General features: G+C 52.4%; 7 protein-coding genes across 7 annotated transcripts; 3 read left to right on the top strand and 4 right to left on the bottom strand.

Moving 5' to 3' along the window:
* Nucleotides 1-2,309: 2,309 nt before the first annotated feature.
* J4E88_005273 (uncharacterized protein) lies at nt 2,310-2,911 on the bottom strand (the record flags this gene model as incomplete). The annotated part of the gene is made up of 4 exons (XM_049398913.1): nt 2,310-2,501; nt 2,550-2,680; nt 2,777-2,869; nt 2,905-2,911. 4 exons carry the CDS (start codon nt 2,909-2,911, stop codon nt 2,310-2,312), a joined length of 423 nt encoding a protein of 140 aa, XP_049255593.1.
* A 398-nt stretch (nt 2,912-3,309) lies between these two features.
* On the top strand, nt 3,310-4,333 carry J4E88_005272 (uncharacterized protein; the record flags this gene model as incomplete). Its single annotated transcript, XM_049398912.1, has 4 exons — nt 3,310-3,387; nt 3,439-3,456; nt 3,506-3,654; nt 3,709-4,333. 4 exons carry the CDS (start codon nt 3,310-3,312, stop codon nt 4,331-4,333), a joined length of 870 nt encoding a protein of 289 aa, XP_049255592.1.
* Nucleotides 4,334-5,531: 1,198 nt separating this feature from the next.
* RAS1_1 (Ras GTPase) lies at nt 5,532-6,326 on the top strand (the record flags this gene model as incomplete). The annotated part of the gene is made up of 4 exons (XM_049398911.1): nt 5,532-5,543; nt 5,596-5,710; nt 5,764-6,039; nt 6,091-6,326. The coding sequence occupies 4 exons, from the start codon at nt 5,532-5,534 to the stop codon at nt 6,324-6,326; spliced, it is 639 nt and encodes a 212-aa protein (XP_049255591.1).
* Nucleotides 6,327-10,837: 4,511 nt separating this feature from the next.
* SRE1 (sterol regulatory element binding protein, transcription factor Sre1) lies at nt 10,838-11,422 on the bottom strand (the record flags this gene model as incomplete). Its single annotated transcript, XM_049398910.1, has 1 exon — nt 10,838-11,422. One exon carries the CDS (start codon nt 11,420-11,422, stop codon nt 10,838-10,840), a length of 585 nt encoding a protein of 194 aa, XP_049255590.1.
* A 2,460-nt stretch (nt 11,423-13,882) lies between these two features.
* Nucleotides 13,883-14,490, bottom strand: J4E88_005269 (uncharacterized protein; the record flags this gene model as incomplete). Its single annotated transcript, XM_049398909.1, has 3 exons — nt 13,883-14,124; nt 14,173-14,216; nt 14,486-14,490. The coding sequence occupies 3 exons, from the start codon at nt 14,488-14,490 to the stop codon at nt 13,883-13,885; spliced, it is 291 nt and encodes a 96-aa protein (XP_049255589.1).
* A 3,543-nt stretch (nt 14,491-18,033) lies between these two features.
* On the top strand, nt 18,034-19,154 carry J4E88_005268 (uncharacterized protein; the record flags this gene model as incomplete). Its single annotated transcript, XM_049398908.1, has 2 exons — nt 18,034-18,410; nt 18,701-19,154. The coding sequence occupies 2 exons, from the start codon at nt 18,034-18,036 to the stop codon at nt 19,152-19,154; spliced, it is 831 nt and encodes a 276-aa protein (XP_049255588.1).
* Nucleotides 19,155-19,338: 184 nt separating this feature from the next.
* Nucleotides 19,339-20,259, bottom strand: J4E88_005267 (uncharacterized protein; the record flags this gene model as incomplete). The annotated part of the gene is made up of 1 exon (XM_049398907.1): nt 19,339-20,259. The coding sequence occupies one exon, from the start codon at nt 20,257-20,259 to the stop codon at nt 19,339-19,341; it is 921 nt and encodes a 306-aa protein (XP_049255587.1).
* Nucleotides 20,260-23,423: the final 3,164 nt, after the last annotated feature.

The following is a 23,423-nucleotide window of genomic DNA, read 5'->3' as shown; positions in this document are numbered from 1 at the left end:
GAGGGGCTATCCAACATCTGCTTCGTGGGCCTGTTCGTCGGCATAGCTCTTTCCGCGCTTCTTGTTCCAGTTGCATATCGCAGAACCGTGCGACAACTCGAGAAAGATGGAGACGATGGATCCGGTAAAGCTATACACCGCGAGTCAAGATTGTTCTTTGCCATGATTGGAGCACCTACACTGCCTATTGGTCTCTTCTGGATGGGTTGGACTGACTATGTAAGTATATGCTATGCCTCTGTCTCAATCTCTATGCAGAAGTCTAACCAGCTTTAGGCCTCGGTGTCGATATGGTCGCCTCTAGCGGCGTCATTGCTCGTTGGCTTCAGCAACATTTGCATCTTCATGTCCGCGTACATGTACATCATCGACAGCTACGAAGCATACGCAGCGTCGGCCTTGACATTTGTCGCGCTGGTCAGATACGTTGCAGCTGGTGGGATGACTGTTGCTGGTATCCCCATGTACAGGAACTTGGGGACTCATTGGACTTTGACACTGCTCGGTTGCATCAGTGTCGTAGCACTGCCGATTCCTTACGTACTTTATCGCTTCGGACCAAGCCTCCGAAAACGCAGCAAGTGGGCAGTACAATAAGGCTCATATGGTGCGCGAGATGATGAGTCTTGTGTCAAATCTTGACGTGAGAGCACACGCGGTCTTGAGTAAGAGCAGGGGTTTTGAATAGGCATGTTCTGCTGCTCAGTCTCACAGAGGTTTTCGGGTAGACGTGATGGCTTAAATGACAAGAGGTCATGGCTCGATACAAAAAAGCTCGGATGAAGAGGCTTTACTGCTGGCATCGCGTTCCTCTGACGGGGGGATGATCGACATCAGCCCGAATATACTGTTGTTTCAGACACACAAGTCTTCGTGATTACTGTGCGCACATGCCCTTCCAGGACCTGCGCGTCGCACGCTCGGTACTATGACACGCTTCCAGAAGCGATACTAGTCCAATTCCAGAACAGACGCGTCGTGATCTTTCGACGCGACTGATGACGTATCTTCGATGGAATACAGAGACAAGCTTATCACCAGCTGCTCGCAAAGCAAAGACGGTGACAGCGTCAGCTAGAACAACCATTGATCTTACAACCCGCTCGTGGAGGAAGCTGCAGAATCGTAGTCATTCCACCGGTGCGTCGAGTGAAATCTATTCCGTCGATTTATACCACGCAGTATGAGGTGGAGGCTGGCCCACGCCCGTGCCATCGTTGTCGACATACTTGCAGAGAACGCAACAGCAACATGATGTTCTCCCGCAAAAGTCGCGTTGGAAGTCGTAGGCGCGTTGACTCGAGGAACAGGCCGCTTTAGTTGGGTGCTCATATCGCTTCGAACATAATCTCCTGAACCCAGTCCTCACGATCCTCAGAGCCCAACGCGCGTGCAGTATCCTCCCGTGCGCGAAAAGTCTTCTTCAACATATCGTCAGATAATTTACCGAGCCAAACTTTCGCTGTCGATCCCTACGACTTGCAGCAATTATTCCGTTTCCCATATTTCAACGTTTTGATGTTGCAGGGTTCGGTACGAAGCGCTGTATACGGCGCAAGCGACAGACCAAGCCGTCTCCACAAAAGTCGGGGACAGGGGGCACACTTGTCAACATCCCTACAAACGAGAACGTGCCGCAATCATACATATGAAAGTTGAAAAAGGGTCAGCGTACCTTCCCCATGCAGACATTACAGCGTGGTGTGCACATCGGAGATTTTCTTTTGCCGTTGTTGGTCTTCTGCCGTGGTTGAGCTTGGTGGGGGTCCACATGTAATTTTCTAGGAAAATGGGGGCGCCGACCAATCGTAGTGCCTCGTGTGGCGTGAAAGGATTTGGACACGGCTGGTACAGATAGACGATAGGTGTTACAAATTGGTGAGGGTCCGACGATGCGATAACAGGCCTTGATTGTGCGCCTAGACGAGGGCACGCACTTTGCATTTGGTCGATGCTGCTTTAAGCAGAATCGCATCTATCTGACAGCGATGTTCTGGTATCGTGACTATACGAGTGTTAGCTGTAACGCAGCAACATCGTGATCGTTCAAGATTGCCCGAAACGGCTACCACATGTGTTATGACACTGTACGTGAGAAACGGAAGCAAGAATTGAGCGCAGGTATCTCCAGTCGGCATGTACGAACAAGGACCAATACCAAGCATTGCTAGTGTGAACCGAACACGGTGCGGTATCTGGTGCGGATACGACATCGTGGTGGTATTGTCCTCATAGCCGGTGTAGTCAAACGGCGCGCGCTCATGTGTCGTGTTATACCCTCTCTCATTGCATCGTCATCTCGTACTGTTTTACTTCTGCTCCTTCAACTTGTCTTCAATCTCCTCCAAATCCTCGGCACTGTCGATCTCGATGATGCGGTTCACCTCACTTGTGTTCCGCATGAGCTCTTTTGCGCCGGCGTACAGCATCTTCACCTCGCTGTTGCATGTGATGGGCAGGTAGTATAGCATGACGTATGGCACGGATAACCGTCCCGAGTCCTATCAAGTCTCAGCTTCCTTGCGTTGTGTATGATGGGTGTGGCGTACGAGGGTCAACGGGTAGCTCAAGAGCACAAATCGTGGTGCGTGGTCTGGGAGCTCATCGGCGAGACTCTGTACGTCGGTGTAGACCTCATCGTCCGACTGGCGTACTTCGAGCGTCTTCTTATCGATTTCGTCTGGCGCGCATGGGCGTCAGCGCCATTGTAAAGGGCAGGGCCGCGGCTGCCTGTGGCAGGAACGACTGCGGCAAAAGCAGACCTAGGTATACGAACAGATAACGGCCTGGGGATCTTTGGCGCGCGAGGTGCCCAGGCGGAACTTGCGTAGCTTGGACTTGGTCTCTTCAGAGAAGGTGTATAGTCGTGCTTCGGAAGACTGGGCCGAAGTATTAGCGAACGACCCGGCATGACGCGCGTAGCAGCGAAGTGATGGCGGCACTTGCCATGATTTCGCACGATGCAGCAGACCTAGGTTGGCAACGGGCGTTTGAGGACGATCGGGGGTGGTGTAGGGCTGAGGAAGTCTGCCGGGCGGGATACGTTCGTTAGCGGGGTCTATGGGCGGGGGTTCCTGAGGTCACGGATGGCGCTAGCTAATGCACTACCGTCAAGTCGATACACCCTCACCTTTCTAGAAGGCTTTTCTTCTCATGCGCCTAGCTACTCATACCCTCTTCCCCCTGAGTTACTCGTCTTGATCCATGTTCGGACGACTGAATCAGGTTGCCAGGCACTTGTCTCGTCCTATCCCCAACTTTGCTCATCGTTCTGCCGCCTCGTTCCGTCCATCGATAACGTCATCAGTCATGGCTTCGACACAACAGAAGAGTCTGATTCACACAGCGGGTTGTTTGATCATTGGCGATGAAGTTCTTGGAGGGAAGGTATGTAGATGAAAATCGATTGGGAATTCTGACAGCTGACGTGAAACATAGACAGTCGACACGAACTCGGTAGACTATGCCGCATCAACGGCGTGGTACCTCGACTAATGTCACACAGGCCTACTTCGCCAAGTTCTGCTTCTCACTGGGCATCAACCTGCGCCGCATCGAAGTCATTGCTGACGACGAAGGCGAGATCATCGAAGCCGTGCAACGCATGTCGAAGAATTACGACATGGTTGTGACGAGCGGCGGAATTGGTCCCACGTGAGTGCAGCGTGTTCGCTACACTACTCAGCCGCTGAGCTAATGGGCGTCTAGTCACGACGACATCACGTACCAGTCGATAGCGAAGGCTTTCGGCTTGCCGTTGAAGTTACACGATGCAGCGTTCCAGCGCATGAAGCGCCTGTCGAAGCCGCACAAGTCTCAGCCCGACTTTGACTGGAACGTTGAGTCTCCAGCGCTTAAGGCCAAGAAACGCATGGTGGAGCTGCCTATCGATGATTCTAAATCAGATGAAGATCAAGTGGTTTTTGTCAGCGAGTCGCTTTGGGTTCCCGTTAGCGTTGTGAACGGTAACATCCATATTTTGCCCGGGGTGCCTAGATTGTTTGAAGCGATGCTGGACGGGCTGAAGCCCCGCATCCTGCCTAGGCTGACGGATCCGGAGGGCAAAGGCGTGCTGCGGATCCTCATCTCGACTCCGATGGCTGAGAGTGCCGTTGCTGGATATCTGACCGAGCTCGCAGCCAAGGCAGAGCCGAAGGGGGTCAAGGTGGGAAGCTACCCAAGGTGGGGAAAGGACCACAACACGGTAACGCTAGTCGGACGCGACCGCGAGTTCATGGAAAGTTTGGTGCCTGAGGTAGAAAAGGCGGTTCAGGGGAGGCGCGTAGCGGTTGAAGGCGAGGACGACGCTGACATGTCTGACAAGGACTCGTAGAGGGTGAGCCGCGGGAGTAGTGCCGCAGCGACAGTGTATATATTGAGTGTCTAGACGCAGGGACTTTTGGTGAAAATAGAATGCCTGTGAAGATGATGTTGGGATTAGACGACGGCTAGGGTGCTTCTCGAAGATTTGTCGAAGCAGCTGTGCCGCGAGCCACGCTGGACCCTGGGCGAGGCTAGATGGAGGTCAGAGATTGCGTCTCAAACAGAGTCGAGGGCGGTGGATGTCATGATGGCATCGGTCACCGTGGTGCTCGGGGCGATGGTCGCGGATGGTGGCAGAGGGTACCCGCCGACCCCGCTTGGGAGGGTTCCGTGTGGGCGTAGCCTGAGGGTTCCTGGCATGGGCATCAGTGTGCTTCACGGCTGGCACCCGCATATTCGGGCAGTCACATGCACGGGAGACATGCAAACGCGAAAGCGACGCGGTGTGCGGCTAGACAGCCAACGTCTTTTGCGGCCGCCTCCCCCTTCGCATCATGTCGAACCATCCCTTGCGCACAGTAGTGGTTCGTGGGCAGCGTCCGTGCATGTGGGCGTCGGCGCTGGGATCGCATGGAAGCGTCGGAGGCGCGCCCATGCAGTGCGCTGCAGACATGTGCCGCCGCTTTAGGTGCCTTTGTTTTGGCGCGGCGTGAAGGGCAGCGGAAGGGCAGCGGACGTGGGCAGGCGTGCGCGCAGAGGCATGCAGCAGCAAATGGTAGCCCGGTGCAGCCAAACGCCTGGCAGCCTGTCTCGCGCGTGCAGCACTCGCCTTGTGGTGTGGTGGAGCGGCGGCGGGCGTCCTTTTTGGTTGGCAGGGCTAGCAGGCTAGCGCTCTGGCCGCGCGCGCGCCCATGTCCTAGTCAGCGAAGTCAGCGTAGCGCAGCCCATGTTCCTTCAAAGCCCCAGACGGAGCTAGAGGGTCGTTTTTGCTACCGAGATCATCCTGCTCGTCTCTCCCGTCTTCCTCTACCGCGACGACTCTCCTGGCCATCTCCCTCGCTGCTGATAATCCGGCCACGACCTCAACACCACCGTCCGTCACAGCCCCGATACGCCTGTCGCATCGCCACCACTCCCGCCGCTCGTGATCGCCGCCCCTACAGCCTCCCTCTTCTCTTCTGCTCTGCTCTACTCTACTAGACCTATACCCTATACCCTAATTCATCGCCCGCGACCTCTAACCGTCCGGCACCTCCCTCACATTCACAATGGCATCAAAGGTAGGCGCCCAGCACCGCCCGCGCCGCACGCGCCCCTGCTAACCCGCGCCAGTTTCTCCGAGAGTACAAGCTGGTAGTCGTCGGCGGCGGTGGAGTCGGAAAGTCGTGTTTGACTATCCAGCTGATCCAGAGCCACTTCGTAGACGAGTACGACCCGACCATCGAGGGTGAGCTATTACGATCCGCCGCGTCATGCGCAAAAGCAAGCTAACAGCGCCAGACTCGTACCGCAAGCAGTGCGTCATCGACGACGAGGTTGCGCTGCTCGATGTGCTCGACACAGCCGGTCAGGAGGAGTACTCGGCCATGCGCGAGCAGTACATGCGCACAGGAGAGGGCTTCCTGCTCGTCTACTCGATAACCGACAGGCAGAGCTTCGAGGAGATTATGACATTCCAGCAACAGATCCTGAGAGTAAAGGACAAGGACTACTTCCCTATGATCGTTGTTGGCAACAAGTGCGATCTCGACGGCGAGAGGCAGGTCTCGACACAAGGTACGTTTGCATCCCATCCCTGACCACCCGCACGTGCTGACCCTTGCACAGAGGGCCAGACTCTGGCGCGCAACTTTGGCTGCAAATTCATCGAGACATCGGCCAAGTCCCGCATCAACGTTGACAACGCCTTCTACGACATCGTACGCGAGATCCGCAGATACAACAAGGAAATGTCCTCCTACACAGGTGCCCCTGGCTCAAACGGAAATGGCCCCACAAAGCAGACATTTGACACCGATGACCAGGCCGAGAAGAAGGGCTGCTGTGGATGCACAGTCATGTAAGGAGATGGAAGCCATGATTCTTGTTGTGGAGAGATACCTACACCGCTGGGTTCGGTCGACCGCCCTGGCCATTGGCGGTGCTGCTTGGGCCAGCAGAAGAAAACACGCGATGCTACTGTTACGTACTGTCAGCTCACCTTCGCCTACGAAGGCCTGTCGTTCAAACACCTCTTCTTTTCGATACTGTCACTTAGGGTTCGCATTACGGGCTAACGGATTCACGTCTGCTGGATGCGCCTCCGAACACCCTACTTCTACTACTGGTATCGACTCCGTCTTTCTTATCTGGTGGCGCTCTTCGTGTTCGCGTTCATCTATCTAGACCGATTTCTTTATGGCATTTTGATCGGTACACTGTATTCCCTCCTGTCGGCATGCCATGCGAGGCACCATGCAGCACGCTTCGGGGAGTCAAAAGATTTCATTATTTTTTTGACAGCTTTTAGGGTCGTTTAACTTTACCTACCTTCTATGAACATAATTCATCTCTACTCGCATCACCACTCAGCCTCGTCTTCTGCTCACCACTCAGCCTCGTCTTCTGCTCACAACACTACCCGTTCGCTGCAGCATGGCGGCAAAATACAACCCTCATGCACGTCTTGACGTGCTGTCGCACCCCGCACGAACACCTTTGATCCAGATTGCCAGCTCACGTTGCATGGCGACTGCTGCTGGCGGTGCATTCACATCCCTCGGCGACCAGCGGCGATGCAATCGCAGTGATCATCCGCTTGGAGCCACAAGCGCGTGGTGTTTCGACTCGCGAGCCTTGCCCGGGCGTCGCCATTGGATGTACATTATCACAGAGATGGCGCTATCCCTGCACGGCCGTTTCAGGGCCTACACCCCGACTGAAAGAGGGGAAGTCGATCAGGAGAGAGGCAAGTGGGCATCGGCAATGCACACGCGTGTCTCAAAAGCGACGCGATAGTGACTGGATTAGGGCCGACTGACCCAGGAGCTTTTCTCCGGGCGAACACCAGAACTCGCAGATCGCCATGATTTCGTGAAACACTAGGTTGGGGCTGCTTCCCAGAACCCGATGCGCCGTTCTTGCCGCATCCGCAACACGTGTGGCACGTGCCCAGTACGTCAACTCAACCTTCACGTCCTGGAGATCGGTTCGCTTCACTTGACCACTTTGCGGTCCTTCTTGACAAATATTTTCTCTCCTGTCCAACTGCAATCAAGGTGCGGCCCGACAATGTGGATATTCAGCAGTTATTTACACCCGCCGCTGTTTAGGCTATTCCCAAAATGTACCCAAACGGGAAGTACGCCCTGCCCGCATCGGCACGGATGATGACCTTGTTCGGCCAGTTCGCTGTACACCAGTTCGGCTGCAGCTTCACTCGCTGCTATATGCACCTAAGCGTTCCAACGCCGTTGCATGCGCCTTGTTGCGGGTGGAAAGCCACTCATGTGGCCACTTCATTATCCCTGTAGTACGCTGATCTTCGTAGCAAACACTCAACCCACGGCTTTCGCTATACATTTGGGAAAACTGTTCGTTCGACGGACAGTGATTGATTGTCAGTAGACGAGCTGTGGAGTGCCTCGGGCCCTAGGTTCATACGTTTCTTTCCCCATCCGTGCGCAAACTGCATGGCGGATGATCGATATCGGGATGCCCACAATAGCTCGCTTATGCACAGGTTCCAATGAATGTCTCCTTTCGTAGTTCACACGGAGCTGGACCATGTAAGCAGAAATCAGGCTGGGCTCCATCTCGTCAGAGCAGTTACGAGCTATGTCGCGTATCAATCACCATGCGTGTGCCAGAGATGAAGGAAATTGAGATCCTGTAAAGAAAAGCCCATAGTGACTCTATACCATTTGCATCAGGATCGCAAACTCTTGCTCCTACCCTGAAGTTCAGCATCATCAGACTCATTTAATTTGTATCGCTAGCTATTGGGGCATCGGGTATATTACGAACCTCCCACAACACAGCCTGCTGTCAAAATGTCCATCACAGAATCTCCACCAACACGGCCTCACTGCAGCCGAATCTCAAAATAAGGCTGTCGGTCCACGCGCGCTAAACTATCGTTACCGGCCCGTACCTGCACACATGTTCCCATGTGGCAGCTCCCGCAGGCCGGCCCTGCAACCTTAGCTAATAATGCGACAGCATGACGCGCAGCTGATGCAACTGTAAAAGGTACGCCGAGGAGGTGAGCGTCTTACATATATATATCGCACAGATCGGCACTCAGCGGAGGGATCTAGACCCTGACGTTAGCGGATTGACAGGCCTAGTGCGGGAACCACATTGAACGTCCCGTACATCGCAACTTCCCCGCCATGAACGCGATGAAAGAGCTTGAAAAGGGCGACGCAGTCAGTCTACCAAGTCAACAGCCGGAATACCTCAATATACATCTTCATAATGCACCACATCAACATCCATCCGTGGTGCAGCGTGACTCGGACCCCCAGCGCTACTACCAAGTGCTTTGTCTTCATCGTCGATTCCACACCAGTCGACACCCCAGCTTCGGACGTGATTGGAACGGCATCATGTAGAGCCGTCGCTTCACGACCCAAACTCACGATCCTCGATCTCACACTTTGGTATCGAGATCCAAAGTCCCTGGTTTACTGCTGCTTCGGGCAATTGCCGCTCCAGAGCGTGGATTGTAGGTCGAAACGCGGTGCTGAACGCCAGCCAATAGACAGAGACTTGCGGCGCGGTGGTAAGATGCGTACCAAAAAGTACGATGCTGACGGATCGTGGTGGAAGTGCTTTACGCATTAGCTCGACCTGTCTGTGCTGGCCGGTTTCGTCGTCGTCGTGTTCTCGTTCTTTGGGTATGACGTCTTCTCCTCCTTCCTCTTTGTTATATCGCGCATATTCACCCCACACTTCTACCTTTTGGACGCATAACTGCAGCATCGCGTTTTAATATAAGTAATGAATAGTTTCGCACATTCTTTCGAACTGGACATGCTTCTACACTGGCAACACCCAGCTTTCGATTCGCATCTATCTTGCACACTCGGGAACTTCCGTCCGCATACGCCATTGACCTCACCATCCTCGACTTCCGGAGACACGATAGCTTTTTCGTAACTCTAGCACCAAAAAGAAACGTTGCCATTATTAGTCACTAAAGCTATCATCCGCTGTTCTCGGAAACGATCGACGCATATGCTGATTTTCTCATTGTTTCGTACGGCACGGCCCGTCGGTACTATCACTACGATGGAGAGAGGGAACGGTATTATCTCTCCGATCATCTCGCTAGCGAATCTGAAGATCGCAATTGTGCACGATAAGAGCTGGAGGCGAGATAGCGATGGACACGAGATTCCGTAAGCGTAGATCGTAGAAGGGCCGATATTTGCTTATGCGGTATGTTTGGCTAAAGTCCATGGAGAAGCCACACATATGCAGGTCTAATTGCTTGAGTATCGCGAGTGCTGCTTGTCGTTCCACTTCTCTTATGGTACTCTCGTGGTTCACTGAGGCCGCTCTAGCTACCATCATCAGCAAAGAGAAGAGTCTGAGTCTGAGAACAAACGATGACTTACCAGTCCAGACTGAAGCAGCCAGTCCATCACTGACTTGTAGCTTGGTGACACTAAGATAGTTTCGTACCATCACGCCGCTCGAGTCACATCCTAAAGCTGCAACGTCTAAGAATGTTTCAAGTTCGAACGTGAGCCCTATGTAACACTGACCTCATGTGTACGTACATAGCTTCATAATAACCTACTGCCACGTGAATGCGAAAGCAGCGTATGTAATCTTGATATGAAGTTGATGAGCGTCCGATTCAGGAAGTTTCATGTTGGCAAAATCGAGCTTGCGCTGCCGTTGGGTGGCTGCCCGGGCAGTCAAAGTGATATTGTTAGGAGTGATCCTTCTATTTTGCTCCGTAATATGTAGATAAGCGGTACTATCAAGTCGGGTTTGACAAGGCTAACGTCTGAGAAGAATCAGGCGGTGAGCCGGAGAATCAGCATGCACTCGAGTAACTTCTAGAGCGCGTTGTGACACGATCAGGTTGGATATAATCTCAAGTATTGGAACCGACAGCAAGAAAGACTTCATTTTCGAGGCAACAATACGAACAGTACAAGATCTCGATGCTGTTGACTTTTAAGCCGTTTATTGGACGGCAATTAATACTAGTAGAGTTAGTCTGTACGTATAAAGCGTATGCCCTCAACAATGTATAAATCGAGGAAGTAACAGTATGACTAAGCTACGATGCAGAGCCCAGTGTCTTGATGATTGTGGTATTCGTGAAACTGTCGTGAAAAGATAGAGTATTCCTCCGCTGCCAGACTAACGCGTTGTACCCATGACTAGACGATAGGGATAATGAAAAGTCGGGTCCCATACGTCGTTAGACACCCTCTAATACATCAGACCTTGTTCATATAAAGAAAGCGTGTATGCCATCACACGAACGGGACCGCTTTTGGCGCAAGTGCTTTTCGCGAAACCTCAGTGCCCAGCTCTGCTGCTGCATTTCGAATGACAACTGTCAAACACCTCAATCGTTCTCCAGCTCGTCTAACTCTCTTTGTCTCCTTTCTAGTTCCTGTCTCATAGCCTCCGCTTCTTTCTTCAGTCTCTCCCTTCTAGCTGCCTTCTCTTCTTGCGAAACTCCGGGATTAGGTGACGAACCCGCACTCGGACGTAGTGGCACAGATAGCGACGGGTCGATATTGGCGTTCACATCGGCTTGGGATGGGTTCAATATCGACGAGATGGCGTTCGGTCGATGAGGCATGGGGTTGGCGGTCTCTTCTGGATCCATGGTAGCACTTCGACTGCGCTTGCGGGGCGATGGTGCATTGGGTTGTGTATTCGGTATAAGAGTGGCCGGATTTGAGGTTGCCGAAGCGTTACCGTAATAGTGGGTGAAATCAACGGCAATTGGTCCTCTAGGTTCGGGTGTATAGTCTTCTCGAGATTCTAACGCCGTCGACGGGTCTGGGGAAACGGAATGCTCGAATGCTGGGGTTTGGGACGGACGCTGCGGTGGGGAGTAGTCGGCAACAGAAGGCGCTGCTTGGGAGCCTGTGTCACCAGCCGGTACGACCCGTTTCCGGCGTTTGATCTCCTGCTTCTTCATTGCGACGGGGCGATGTGTTCCATGCAGCTTGTAGTAGAGTCCTGCGAATTGGAGTTAGTCATCGCCGATGATCCCGTTCGTCAGTACCTTTAACAGATATAGACTTACCACAGGCGTTGCATATGATGTGACCAGCGTCATCCCGTCTCCAAAGTGGTGTAATAGTAGTTGCGCAGTTTTGACATGCGGGAATAGCACTTGTAGAAGCTGCTGCTGCCGCTGCACTGGATGCAGCGTCTGCCCCGTTTGTTCCGTCACTCGATGCAGCATTTGCCTGGGCCAATGCAAATTTAGCAGTTTTGGACACGCGGTTATTGAACGCTGGGCAGCCACTGCAACCTTGTTGACCGCCAGTGCCATTACATCGGCCTCCACCAGGGCATGTACCGACTGTCATCTGGTCTGCAGCAACGTAGGTCGCGACTCGGGGCGAAGCCGCAAGGGACCCCGGTGTCGTTCGGTTGCCGTCACAAGAGCCCGGAGTTGGGCTTTGCTGCACGGGCATAATCGGCTGAGTCTGAGTGTTGCGTTTGAGATTCACTGGACGTGATTGATTCCGCGCTTTCATGTACAAGCCACATGCGTTGCACACAGTTTCTCCAGCTGGTGATCGGCGCCAAAGCGGCGTTTGTGTTGTCTTGCAGTTACTTCGGTCCGTTAGCGTCTTCTCTGCAGATCTGGTTTCAACTGTAATCGGGCGACTGTTGACTGGTGGCAAGTACACAGCAAAATTTCAGACAACGTACCTACAGACTTGTCCGGCAACAGGCGCGTTGGATGCGTCATAGCTCATGTTGGGCAATTGTAGAGATGTCGAGTCTGCCGGGTTCGCCGGTTGCTCTGAGATGGGCACCGCATCCTCGAGTGAATGATAAATCTCATGTCTTTGATCTTCTTGGCTGTGAATCTGCTGCTGCTCCTGTGACGGAGTCTCTGTCCTCGGTCTGTGGTGCTCGTGGGCCTGGTTAAGTAATCGTAGACTCTCGGCCATCTCTAGCTCGTCCTTGCTCGTTTCTCGCGATAGATGATGTGGATGTGTCGGAGTTGGAGCCAAAGAGGTGCCCCCGCTCCCTGGAGGATGTGCCATGAGGCCAGTGTTCGGTGACCCTGGGTGTGCGTGTGAGAAGAGTGGGCTTACGGCCGTGGTGACACACTGTTGCCTAGTTTTGGTGAATCGGTTCCTACAGCCCGGGAATTGGAGCTGCTCGATCCAAATAAGTGTTCGGACTTTGCTATCGGCTAGATCTGATATCCGATCAGGGTGAAGGTCAATCTGGAGCAGGCGCTAACGTGACTTGGTGTGATATGCGGGTCTTCGGGCCTTTGTAGACACCTGGGCAACCTTTAGGAGGTGTGGCACACTGATGGCTGGCAAACGACTATAAGAATGATGGGTCTAGCAAGGGAGGATATCATGTGCGCTCGGGATCCCCGTCGTCATAATTCTGCGCAAGTTGCCTACTGGCCTGGCGGTGCTGGTGCGGTACAAGCTGTAATTCTTAGGCGGTGAATGGGCGGCGGTGGCCAATCAAGACTTTGCTATTCTAAGCCGAGGATTAGCGCGACAACCCTGAGAGCACGTCCACGGCGGCCATAGCCATAAGACAAGCTCAGGAACGGCGAAAGAGCACTCGACGCGTGCGTCGCACCTGCATAACTTTGGATGCAGAGCCAACCAACCCTCAGGTACATGCATTCAAATGCAAGTCGGATGCCCTTATCTCCGACACATGGGCTCGGCGGCAAGAAAAAGGAAAAATCGGCTCTATCAGTCTTGGACTCCACTTGAGCCTCGCCATAGACCAGCTGTCGGCGGATCAGATCCGTCTCGCCTACCACTAGCGATTTGTAATGGTTGCTCTCCGCACGCCACTCACGCAGCCTTGCGCCAATCGAAGGGGGGCGAAACAACTCGTCCAGAATGGCGTTATCGTTGTTGTAACTATACAAACTACAACACATTAGATCTGTAGACCTATCATGGAATGCAATGAGCCCCATCATGATACACTAGTAGAAATGCAAGCCTTAGTAGCCTCTTCGCTTCATGCACTGCGGACACTAGACAGACAAGCGAACACGTGTGACGACTACAGCCTCGTTTAGATCAGATAACCTATCATACACCGACTGAAAAGCTCCTCCCCAACCGATGTAACCAAAACCTGGGTATGACCGAGCCAACCTTGAAAATCCAACACAATGCACAGAGCCAACCCTTTCCGTCAGGGTCCGCAGACCATTTCTACGCCAGACATGTCCACAACATGTAATACTTGGTTTAATACATGATAAGCGCTCGACGAGGTTTTTACCGAGCCTAGACAGGGCAAGCGATCTACGAATGAGGACTCTTCGACCGCCGTCCTCCTGTCCACAAGCTGCGGACTTAGACTTGTTCAGCGCCCCAGCCAGCGTCAGCATCACTGCAATATCGTCAGTAACATGAAAGACACGTTGTCAAAGTGTGTTGAAGTCGTACCGCATGTTCGCTGGGGGCTCAATAGAAGGAATGAACTCCAGAGCAGCGTAGCCCACACCGATTATGCCAACGATAGTGCCTGGCACAATGCGGAACCAGCGCTCACCGACAATGACGGAGCCGATGAAGATGTAGAAGATGCCGCGGCCGAGGAAAGAGAACATGAAGGAGGCATAGCGTGCCACTTGCTGGGGAATCTGGAACTCGAGGAGGGCAGTTCCTGTTGCTTGTCAGCGGCATGTGGTTGCGTAAGGACGCTGGATCTTACCAAGACCGAATATGATCAGGTATACACCGAGGATGATGTGAGAGCTGCGCAAACTGTCAGCGCTTCCCTAGGCCATTTGATTTGGTTGCGTGCTTCGCTCTGCGATCTTCGAGTGACATGACTGGTGGTGCAATCCCAGTCCGTACGATGCTTGTGCGTCGTCACGAATGCGCACATTCGCGTGCATGGTATTCGAGCCCACCGCAGGCCCAGACACATATGGACCAGGCTAGCGAGTGTCCTTCGACCGACAGCTTGCACTCTTCTCCGGATCCACATGCGCCTGCCACGATGTGCTCGCCAAATATAGTACGCCATGCCACGGTTGTACGACGGGGAGAGGCGATGCGACGGGACTGGATTGCCGATGGAGGCGCCGGGTACACTCACAAGTCGTTGAAGGGGAACAACTTCGCGATACCACCGAGGACCACGAATACGGCCACGGCGAAATTCACCATGCGACTACAAGCTCAGTTAGCTATGATCCTCGACACTTCCAAGTCCCAATGGCTCTGTGGAAAGCTGCTGCCTAGCTTCGGGACAGCTCCGCACAGCTCGAGCTCGACTCACAAGATGTCTGAGAAATCCATGGCGGACGATTGACCGGCGAGGTGTGGGAACCGCACTTTGACGACTTGGCGCAACGGACTGGGGCGGAGGCGGATGGGACGAGATGGAAGATGCAGCTGGTTGTGATAGAGCTCGCGGGTACGGTTGGTGCTGCGCAATGTCGGCTTGCGACGAGACGTTGCAAGGGAACCACAGCCAAGCTCCCGCGCTAAACGTCATACCCGCTCTCATTGGCCGACGCGCGACCAAGGGGTTCTTCCAGGTTCAACACTGCTTGTCTTTGTCTCTCCAACATATGCCTTTTGGTAGTTCAGTTGCTTGAAGATCCGTATATTTTTTACATATTTCCTAGTGCGTAGAACAGAGACACATTCGACTCCAAGACAGAGTACCCTAAGCAGTGGCATTGCATGCAAAGAAGAGCTGAGATCTGCTGGTTGAGCCCGAAATCTTCTCATCATGGCCTTCAGTCTTTGCCCGCTTGCACGCTAGACAGGACATGTTCGTGTTCCTAGGTCCCCGCTGTTGTCAGTCTGTCACGAACTCAGTTCGAGCAGGAGCATTTCGGCTTTTTTTTTGCCCTTTTTTTTTGTACTTCATGATGGGTGAGTATCAAGAAATGCGTAACAAGTAAGGCGGTACAAGATGCGAGTGTCTGCAAGGTTCACCTAGCCCCAAACGGTGTCTCCAGCCTTTAACGCCTTTCGCGTCTTTGATATTTCAGTCTAATGCATACAATGCTCGCAGTGTCTCTTCTTATGCCACCACTAGTTTCCTGATATGTTTGGTGCAATAACAATCGAATATATTAGCAATCCATCAACAGCCAAATAGGAGTACACCGCCTCACGATCACGTTGTTTGCGAATTTTCGTGGTTATCGCATCAGTAGAGTTTGACTGCTCTACATTCTTCACGATTACCAGGGATCGCCAGCATCCTAAACCTACTGTATCTATTGGCTTGCTATAAAAAGAAGGCAATGTCGACATACCGCCTGCATTAGCATATCCGTGAACCTGGCTCAAGACAGCAGTGTTCCATGAAAGTTTCGATCCCTTTTCGCCATGGTATCGAGTTATTCAATGGCAATCGCGCCCTGCCGCGCCGTGCTGTACCATTGTTGGAAGCAAGCTAAGTACAAGCCTACCTAACGACGGGCCCTCGCACTCGGCTCCACGTGTACGGGACGTAAGGTATCGGGTACGCCTGCATTGCGTCAAAGTACTAACTCAGCCAGACCCTTGATACAGTTTGAGGCTCCTCGGAGGACAGTTGGGCTCGTCCGCGCCCAGCAGAACTAGCTCTCAGTCTATAGTCTAGTTTGCACGCCACGAGATTACTTGCAATGTTAGCATACAACGAGCGGCCTCTTCGACGGGGAACCCATTCTTCCAAAAGGTCGTATAGATCCGGTAGGCTAAAGTGGATCGTTTGGCCGCATACTTCACGCGATTCATGCGTACCTGACAGGTCGTCCCTAGCTTGGACGAATTCATGGAAATGTGGTAATGTACTGGGGCGGAAGACTCCATGAACATGCTACGAGCGGGTGTCTGACGGCTACTAAAGCAGCCGTAGTGCCGTTCCTGCATGGACAACGATGCGGTCTGATCTGACGATGGTGTACATTTGATGGGGGTAAGAGCAATCGAGTCGGTGACTCCGAAGTCGAATGCTCCACACACTCGTGGACATAATCAACGTAACAACGAGAGCTCCTTCAACATGCGTTTCCTCCGCTTTGGATTCGATGTCGTAATCTTCTTCTTATAGTCGCCTCCCAATGATCAAAGTATCTGGCAAGCCTCGGCATGAGCAACCGCATTGGGGCTGTTGATCGCGTATAGAGTTTCCTTGCCACCTCCCGTCGTAATTCGTACAAGATCCCTACTAGAGTCGTTTCGCGATTGGACAGATGTCGAACGGGTACCGATATAGAGTAGCTGCGGTGGAAGCGCGAAGCGTTGACGTGAGCGGACTCCCCTACCATTTAGCGCGCTAGCGAAGCGGCAGGAACCACCGTTCGGGGCTTACTCCGCGCGGAGACGGCCACCACAAGAACGCGCCACCCAAATCAGCATAACCCGGGTCACACCACATGCGGAGAGCACGTTTCGGAAGGACTGAGACGGTTACTACGGATATCAAATGGAGGGCGATGACACCTTGAAGCGGTTAGAAGCACGCGAGACTTCTACCTCACCATCTCGATCTGGCTGTTCTAGGGTGGAAATAGAAACGAATTGCGCATGATCGCATAAACTGCGCGACATCGTTAGTTCACATCCCGACATCCCCTTGGGCCTTAGCACTGCCTCGGCTGGTCTGTGACGTTTGGACTGGACCGTCGAAGTTTAACAAGCCAGCTCCATGTAGGGTACCGGCCTAGCCCATGTGTCCAAAATCCTTGGGCGCAGGTGTTAGCAACTTCAGCACAACGTTCTTCGATGCGTTCAGTATGCTATATAGCACACATGCAGCTACAAGCCTACTCCTTCCAAGAAACGTTTGGAATGGGTTGCGCAGGTGGCAGTCCAGCTGAACACGGAACCGTTGGACGACGTTGAGGGGTGCGGCTCCTCTGGTTGGGAGACTCAAGGGTACCGCACATTTAAACTTTGTTAGCACGCAACGCTGCAGGAAGCCACGAGGCGGATCGGATCAGCCGTACCAAGGCCTTGTAGCATATATACAAATCGCGGCCTTGCAAGCGGGAAGGCCCCTTTGCTGGAACGTTGATTTCTTCTTTGTTCCCACCTCTTGCCAGACGACTTCGACTTGGATACTGTGTGTCGCTGGACGAGACGAGACATGAGATGGCCGCTGTACCTACTACTGGTCCTCGCGGCATGGGCCTCGATTGGGGTGGCACAGGACGCCGCCGCGCTCAAGGCGATCGGCTCGCTTCCAAGCTGCGCGGTATGTAACAGCCAACATGGGCCAAATGATATGTTGCTAATGGTTGTAGCAATTGTGCCTGGCGACAGCTGTAGTTGATTCACCCTGCCAACTTTCGGATAAGCAATGCGTATGTGCCAACGCTGAGCTCCAGAGTGCAGCGGAAAAATGCGTAATTTCGTCGTGTACAATAAAAGAGAGTCTGAGTAAGTTCAATGTGCCACCATACACTGAACATTTGCTTACAACACTCTCCCAGCCACAAAGAACGTAACTTCAGCTCTCTGCGACGTGCCTGTCCGATCGGAAATTACCCATTTACGCGTGGCAAACATCGTATTGGCCGTAGTGACAGGCTCCTGCATCATCTTACGCTTTAGTTACCACATGTTTTTCCACGTCAATGGGCTTAATTGGGACGACTTCCTCGTGCTAGCTACGGTGGTTCTAGCCGTACCATCTGTCGTTATTGTCGACAGGTGTATGCTTCCGAATGGCATCGGTATCGACATTTGGAACGTTCCGTTTGACCACATCGACAACTTTATACGATGGCTCTACGTCGTCACTCTACTATACCTCCTCCAGGCTGCCTTGGTCAAGATTACGCTCCTTTCCTTCTTCCTACGGATATTCCTTAGACGGCGAACAGTACAGCTTTTGTGGGGGACTATCATCTTTATTGGATTATGGACCTTCTCCATCTTCATTCCCGCCGCGATGCCATGTCTACCGGTACGTCAAGATCACTCACGAGGTGCACGGTACACCAGCTAACATTGTCCTTGGCAATGTAGGTCAGTGATTTCTGGACGGGATGGGATATGGAAAGACCAACAAAATGTCTCAACATGGATGCTGTAGTATGGATGCATGCCATTATAGGCATTGTGTTGGACCTCTGGATGATAGCTATTCCTCTATACGAGGTCTATCATCTCCAGATGACATGGGTGAAGAAGTCCGGCGTGGCGTTGATGTTCTCTCTTGGTACCTTGTCAGTGCCCTTGCAGTCCACATTACATCCTCTAGCCCCAAGCTTACGTTTCCGCAGTGTCACAGTAGTGTCCATCCTCCGCCTGAAATCGCTCTTTTTCTTCGACGGGGACAACAACTATACATGGAAGCAAGCGAAAGTCGTCCTGTGGTCCATGTACGAGCTTCATGTCGGAGTAATCTGCGCCTGCATCCCGACCCTCCGCCTGATCTTCATCCGCGCAATCCCTTCGGTCATCAGCTCGATACAAGGAAGCACCCAGCGAAGCAGCGCGAACGGAAACGGCAGTAGAAGAAGTCGTGGCACAACTCAGAACGTAGACACTTTGAGAAGTGACAGAGGTGGGAAAGAAGGCCTGGCCGTTGAACCCAACACGATTACATACACCAGGACCTTTGCAGTCCGGCACGAGGAAAACGACGAGGAGGTTGAACTTGTCCACATGGAGGATTTAAGTGAAAAGACGTCGAGAGAACGAGGTGGTAGCTATGCTAGTGAGCTGAGCTTATAGCTACATCGTAATGAGACGTCATAGTTTGGGCCCACCAATCATTGCCAAGTTCATACCCGACGCTCAAGTTAGTAAGCATACTCATCTTGTAAACCTGGTAAGATATGAGTGGCGCGTTCTACTTGAACTAACCCAAGACGTATTCTAAAGATGTCCGCAATTCTCCGCGTTATCACCATGTTGATCACATAGAATCCAACGCCAAACCCGCAGGCCAACTTTCGTCTCTAGTCCTTTGCCCATAGAGGTGTTCAACGAATCGCTTTGATGCCATGAAGCCGTTCCTCTTCGCAAACCGCCGAGCCCGCTTGTACTGACTTTTGGGAGGCTCTCCAAACTGCGCATCGAGGTTGACGTTCCACTGTATCAAAAGCGACATCGTGTCGACATGACCCCACTCTGCTGCTGCTTCGAAAGCAGTTCGGCCGTAGCCTTTGGCCGGTGGGTAGTTTGGATCGGCCCCGTGCTCGAGCAGAAACGCTGCAATGCCGCAGAAACCGTTCATGGCAGCTAGTTGCAACGCGGTACCGCCAGAGTATACGGGTGCTGTATCGATAGTCGCACCTTGGTCGACGATGTACTCCACGATGTCGAAGCCACCCGTCTCGGCGGCTCTTTGCAGAGGTGTGCGAGTGATGCCCATGTTGCATGTGTACTGCAGCTCTGCCCCGTGCTCCACCAAGATCTTCACCAGGGGGAGACTTTGCACGTCGATAGCCGCCAGTAGGGGAGTTACTCGTTGTATGTGACTCTTAACGTGCTTCAACATCTTCAAGCCATCGAAGGATACGTATGCGTTTGGACTAGCACCAAGCTTTAATAGCACTTGGACTATCTCAGAGTCGTCTGCGATGATTGCTTCGCCGAGAGGACTGACCGCAGGTTTCTGTTCCATGAACTCTTCGTTGAATGGCTCGATCTCATCAACTTTTACAACACTACACAGAACGTCGACCCGATCGATGTCGCGGTTACGAATTGCTTGGCGAAGTGCCGCGACACCATAGCTTCGTTTGACTGAAGACGTCTCCGCCCTTGCAGCATCTAGAAGAAAACGCACAGTGGCGATAGTCGCCCTTGACTTGATCGCTTGTAACAATGCCATTGAATCAACAACAGAGACAACATTTGCCGCAAGGAATTTCATCCACTCTATGTGGTCCCTGTCAGCCGCGACGGCAAGAAGAGAGGGCAACATATAGCCGCTACCAAAATAGCTCGCACCTGTGCCTCCAGGAAGAGAGCAGTGCAACCCCGAGCTTTTTTCGATCGATATTTCATCATCGGTGTTTACATAGAGCTCGTCGGGGTCCATGCCAATTTGTAGCAGCCATTGACATATTTCGTAGTCGTTCGTTGCCATGCAATGGTAAAAGGTAGCTCGGAAACTCAGCTGAAGATCAACTTGCCGCAATACAACTTGTCTTCCTGTTTCGAAATTGATGATAGGGACCCCTAAGCCGTGGAAAAACATCGTCTCTAAGGGTTCAAAATTCTTATGTCCGCTCGCAGCTTCCAATGCATCTTTCCAAATCGGATTCCTCCCTAGAAGGGTGCTGACTGCCATGATCTGACGATGATTTAGGAGGATTGTGAGACCATCTACGCTCCAGGTGGACATATCCTCGACGATGGTGATAGCTGTAGTAGAGTCGTGGTGACTGATTGCGAGTTCGACCAGGCGTTTTCCAAACTCAGATTCCTTGAAGGTCAAACTCATTAGGGTATACAGGCGAAAAGCAAGTCTTAGATCGTTCTTTTGGATGGCATGTCGAAGCTGTGACTTTTGATCGTTAATTGAATCAGCCATGTCTGAGTTTGCCATGGGCCTTTTCGCTATCATCAGAGATGCTGTCAGTTTCCAGTCTGCGTTGTCGAACGCCTCTAGAACTGATCTGTCCATGAAGGATGGCGCGCTGGGATCGTCAATGTAAGCGTCACCGTCGTCAAGGTGATATCCAAGAGAACTGAATGCTTTCAGGATCATCTCCACAGCCCTCTGATGGTGCGGATAGATAGCGGCATGAAGAACGTCAAACATTGCTGTCTTGAGTCTTGGGTCAGTCGTCGGCAGATGGTGCTCTTTGTCGGATAGAACAAATTGCAAAACGTCTCTAGCCAAGAACAATCGGGCTTCCGACTGCTCTTCGCCATAATTTCTGGTGAAATATTGTACCAGCAAGCCTGCTTCCAGCCAAGCGATGATACCTGCCGTTGTAGCTTGTACCATGTGTTTGAGAGAAGCTACGGAGACATCACGGATTGGAGTCCCGAGACATTTTCGATTAGGCCTGGCCCCAGCACGAAGAGGAATGCACATAAGCTCTGTCCTTTCTGATTCACTGAGTCTGTGGGAGTCTTGAGAGTAATATATACTGCCTTCGTAGACATGGTCAATCAGTTCCTGAAGTTGTGATTGAGTTGCTCCTCGACACATGTGCGAACATAGTGTTTTTGCGACCGCGAAATGACCTGCAGCTACAGCAAACTGAAGTGGGTAGGTTGTTTTCGACTCGGACGGCCAGTCCATCATGACCCGCTCTCGAGGGTTCATGTCCAACCCAAGCATGGTTGATACAAGACCCAAATCCCCAACCCTGACAGCAGTAGCAAACACTCTTTCTTTGAGAGCGTCAAGAATCGGAGTCGGTAGGGCCTTCAAGCTTTGTGAAACGTCTCTTAGAGGGAGCGCCTTCAATAGTGCGTACGCGTCGTTCGAAGTTGGATGGCCGACCGAAGATACGTTGTTGGCTAGTGATGCGACCGCGTAGAGGGAGAGTATCGTACTGTGGCTTCCGTGCGTAGTATCCACAAGTGACTGGTACTTTGAATGGAACATCGCATCGAGCTGCATATGGGAAGGCTTATTCCATTTCACCAACTGTTGGGAAGAAATGAGGCTCTGGGAGACGGAGTCGAAGTCGATAGAATGCGTCCAGGAAAATGGCAAATTGGACTCGGCAATAAGGGTGGGTCTGTTCAGGCTGAGGCTTTGTATGAAGGGCGAGGTAATCGTGAGTAGACCAAAGTCTGGTTCGGCTTGCATAGAAGAAGATGAGCTTGCGGCAGGCGCTGGTACGATTGGAAGGCCGTTCGCGGTGTTGATGGTTGGGGCATGTGACCGCGGTCGTACGGTGATATCTTTGGGAAGCCTATGGGAACCTGGGTACGATGAGCACTAAACATCTAGATCCGAACATAACATACCATCATGTAGGGTGTTAACAAGCGAGCTGCGCCGTGCTATCTCCTGCAGAACTCTATTCTGGGGGATTTCGCGTCCCCTGAACAACACTTCAACTTGCTCAAGCTCAATGGAGTTCCTCGTCAAATATCGGATGGTGGCTGCCCATTCGGCAGTAGTTAAGTTCTTCCGTAGTTCCCATTTGCGGAAATGTCTTTCGTATTGTGCTTTGCTTCTTAGTGTTAGCATTCTTCTACGTGTAATGTAGCAAGTGTGGAAGCACCTAGCGACGAAGCCATGATGCTTCTTCATGTGCGCATCGATCTTGTCGAGTGAATTTTCCCAGTATAGGCTCTCGATCACTGTACGATAGCGATTCCATATTGCTTCGTCGAGTCTGTCAGTCTTGACAGTGTTGTTCATCTTGTACAGCGAAGCGCCAGGCTGAGTGAAAGAGCGAGGGAAGAAGGGTGACGGCCAGGCTGAACGTTTTGGAGCATACCTAGATATTTGACCGGTCCGGCTTAGACGCAAAGCGATACCTGACGCATACTGCGCCTGTCCGCCGCGTCTCGTGTGCACCAACAACACGACCTCATTTCCCTCGTCTCAGTCAGCCGCGCACCCTCCGACCAATCATGCAAAACCTGGCTGCATAGAGCTGCAGCAAGATTTTGTAAACGAGGCAATGACCCATGGCGGAACTGACCAATTGTGCAAAACCTGCGCGCGGCACGGAACTCCAGCACAACACAAAACAAAATCTTGGGTTGTATGATGACAGCAAGTGACCCAATCCGGTTAAAGCGAGATTCTGTAAAGATGGCCGACCCTGTTGTGCCTGGCTGAATGGAGGCGGAGCGCATGTTGACCAATTATGCAAAACCTGCAAAAGTACCATTGCAGATTCTGTAGAGACTTCAAGAGCAGATTCTGCTTTCGAGCACATGGTTAAAGACTGAATGGAGGATGCGCTCTTCCTCGAAAGCAAATCCCTCTCAAACGTCGCATCGCTCTTCACACTCTGCGTTGACCATTACCAACGGTTATCATACCAACTTTGCCATGTCTTCCTGGTCGATTGA

Source organism: Alternaria novae-zelandiae (assembly GCF_023758075.1).
Source record: "Alternaria novae-zelandiae strain BMP 2774 chromosome Unknown scaffold_9, whole genome shotgun sequence".
In the NCBI taxonomy this organism is placed as follows: domain Eukaryota; kingdom Fungi; phylum Ascomycota; class Dothideomycetes; order Pleosporales; family Pleosporaceae; genus Alternaria; species Alternaria novae-zelandiae.
This window is presented reverse-complemented; position numbering and strand designations above follow the sequence as displayed.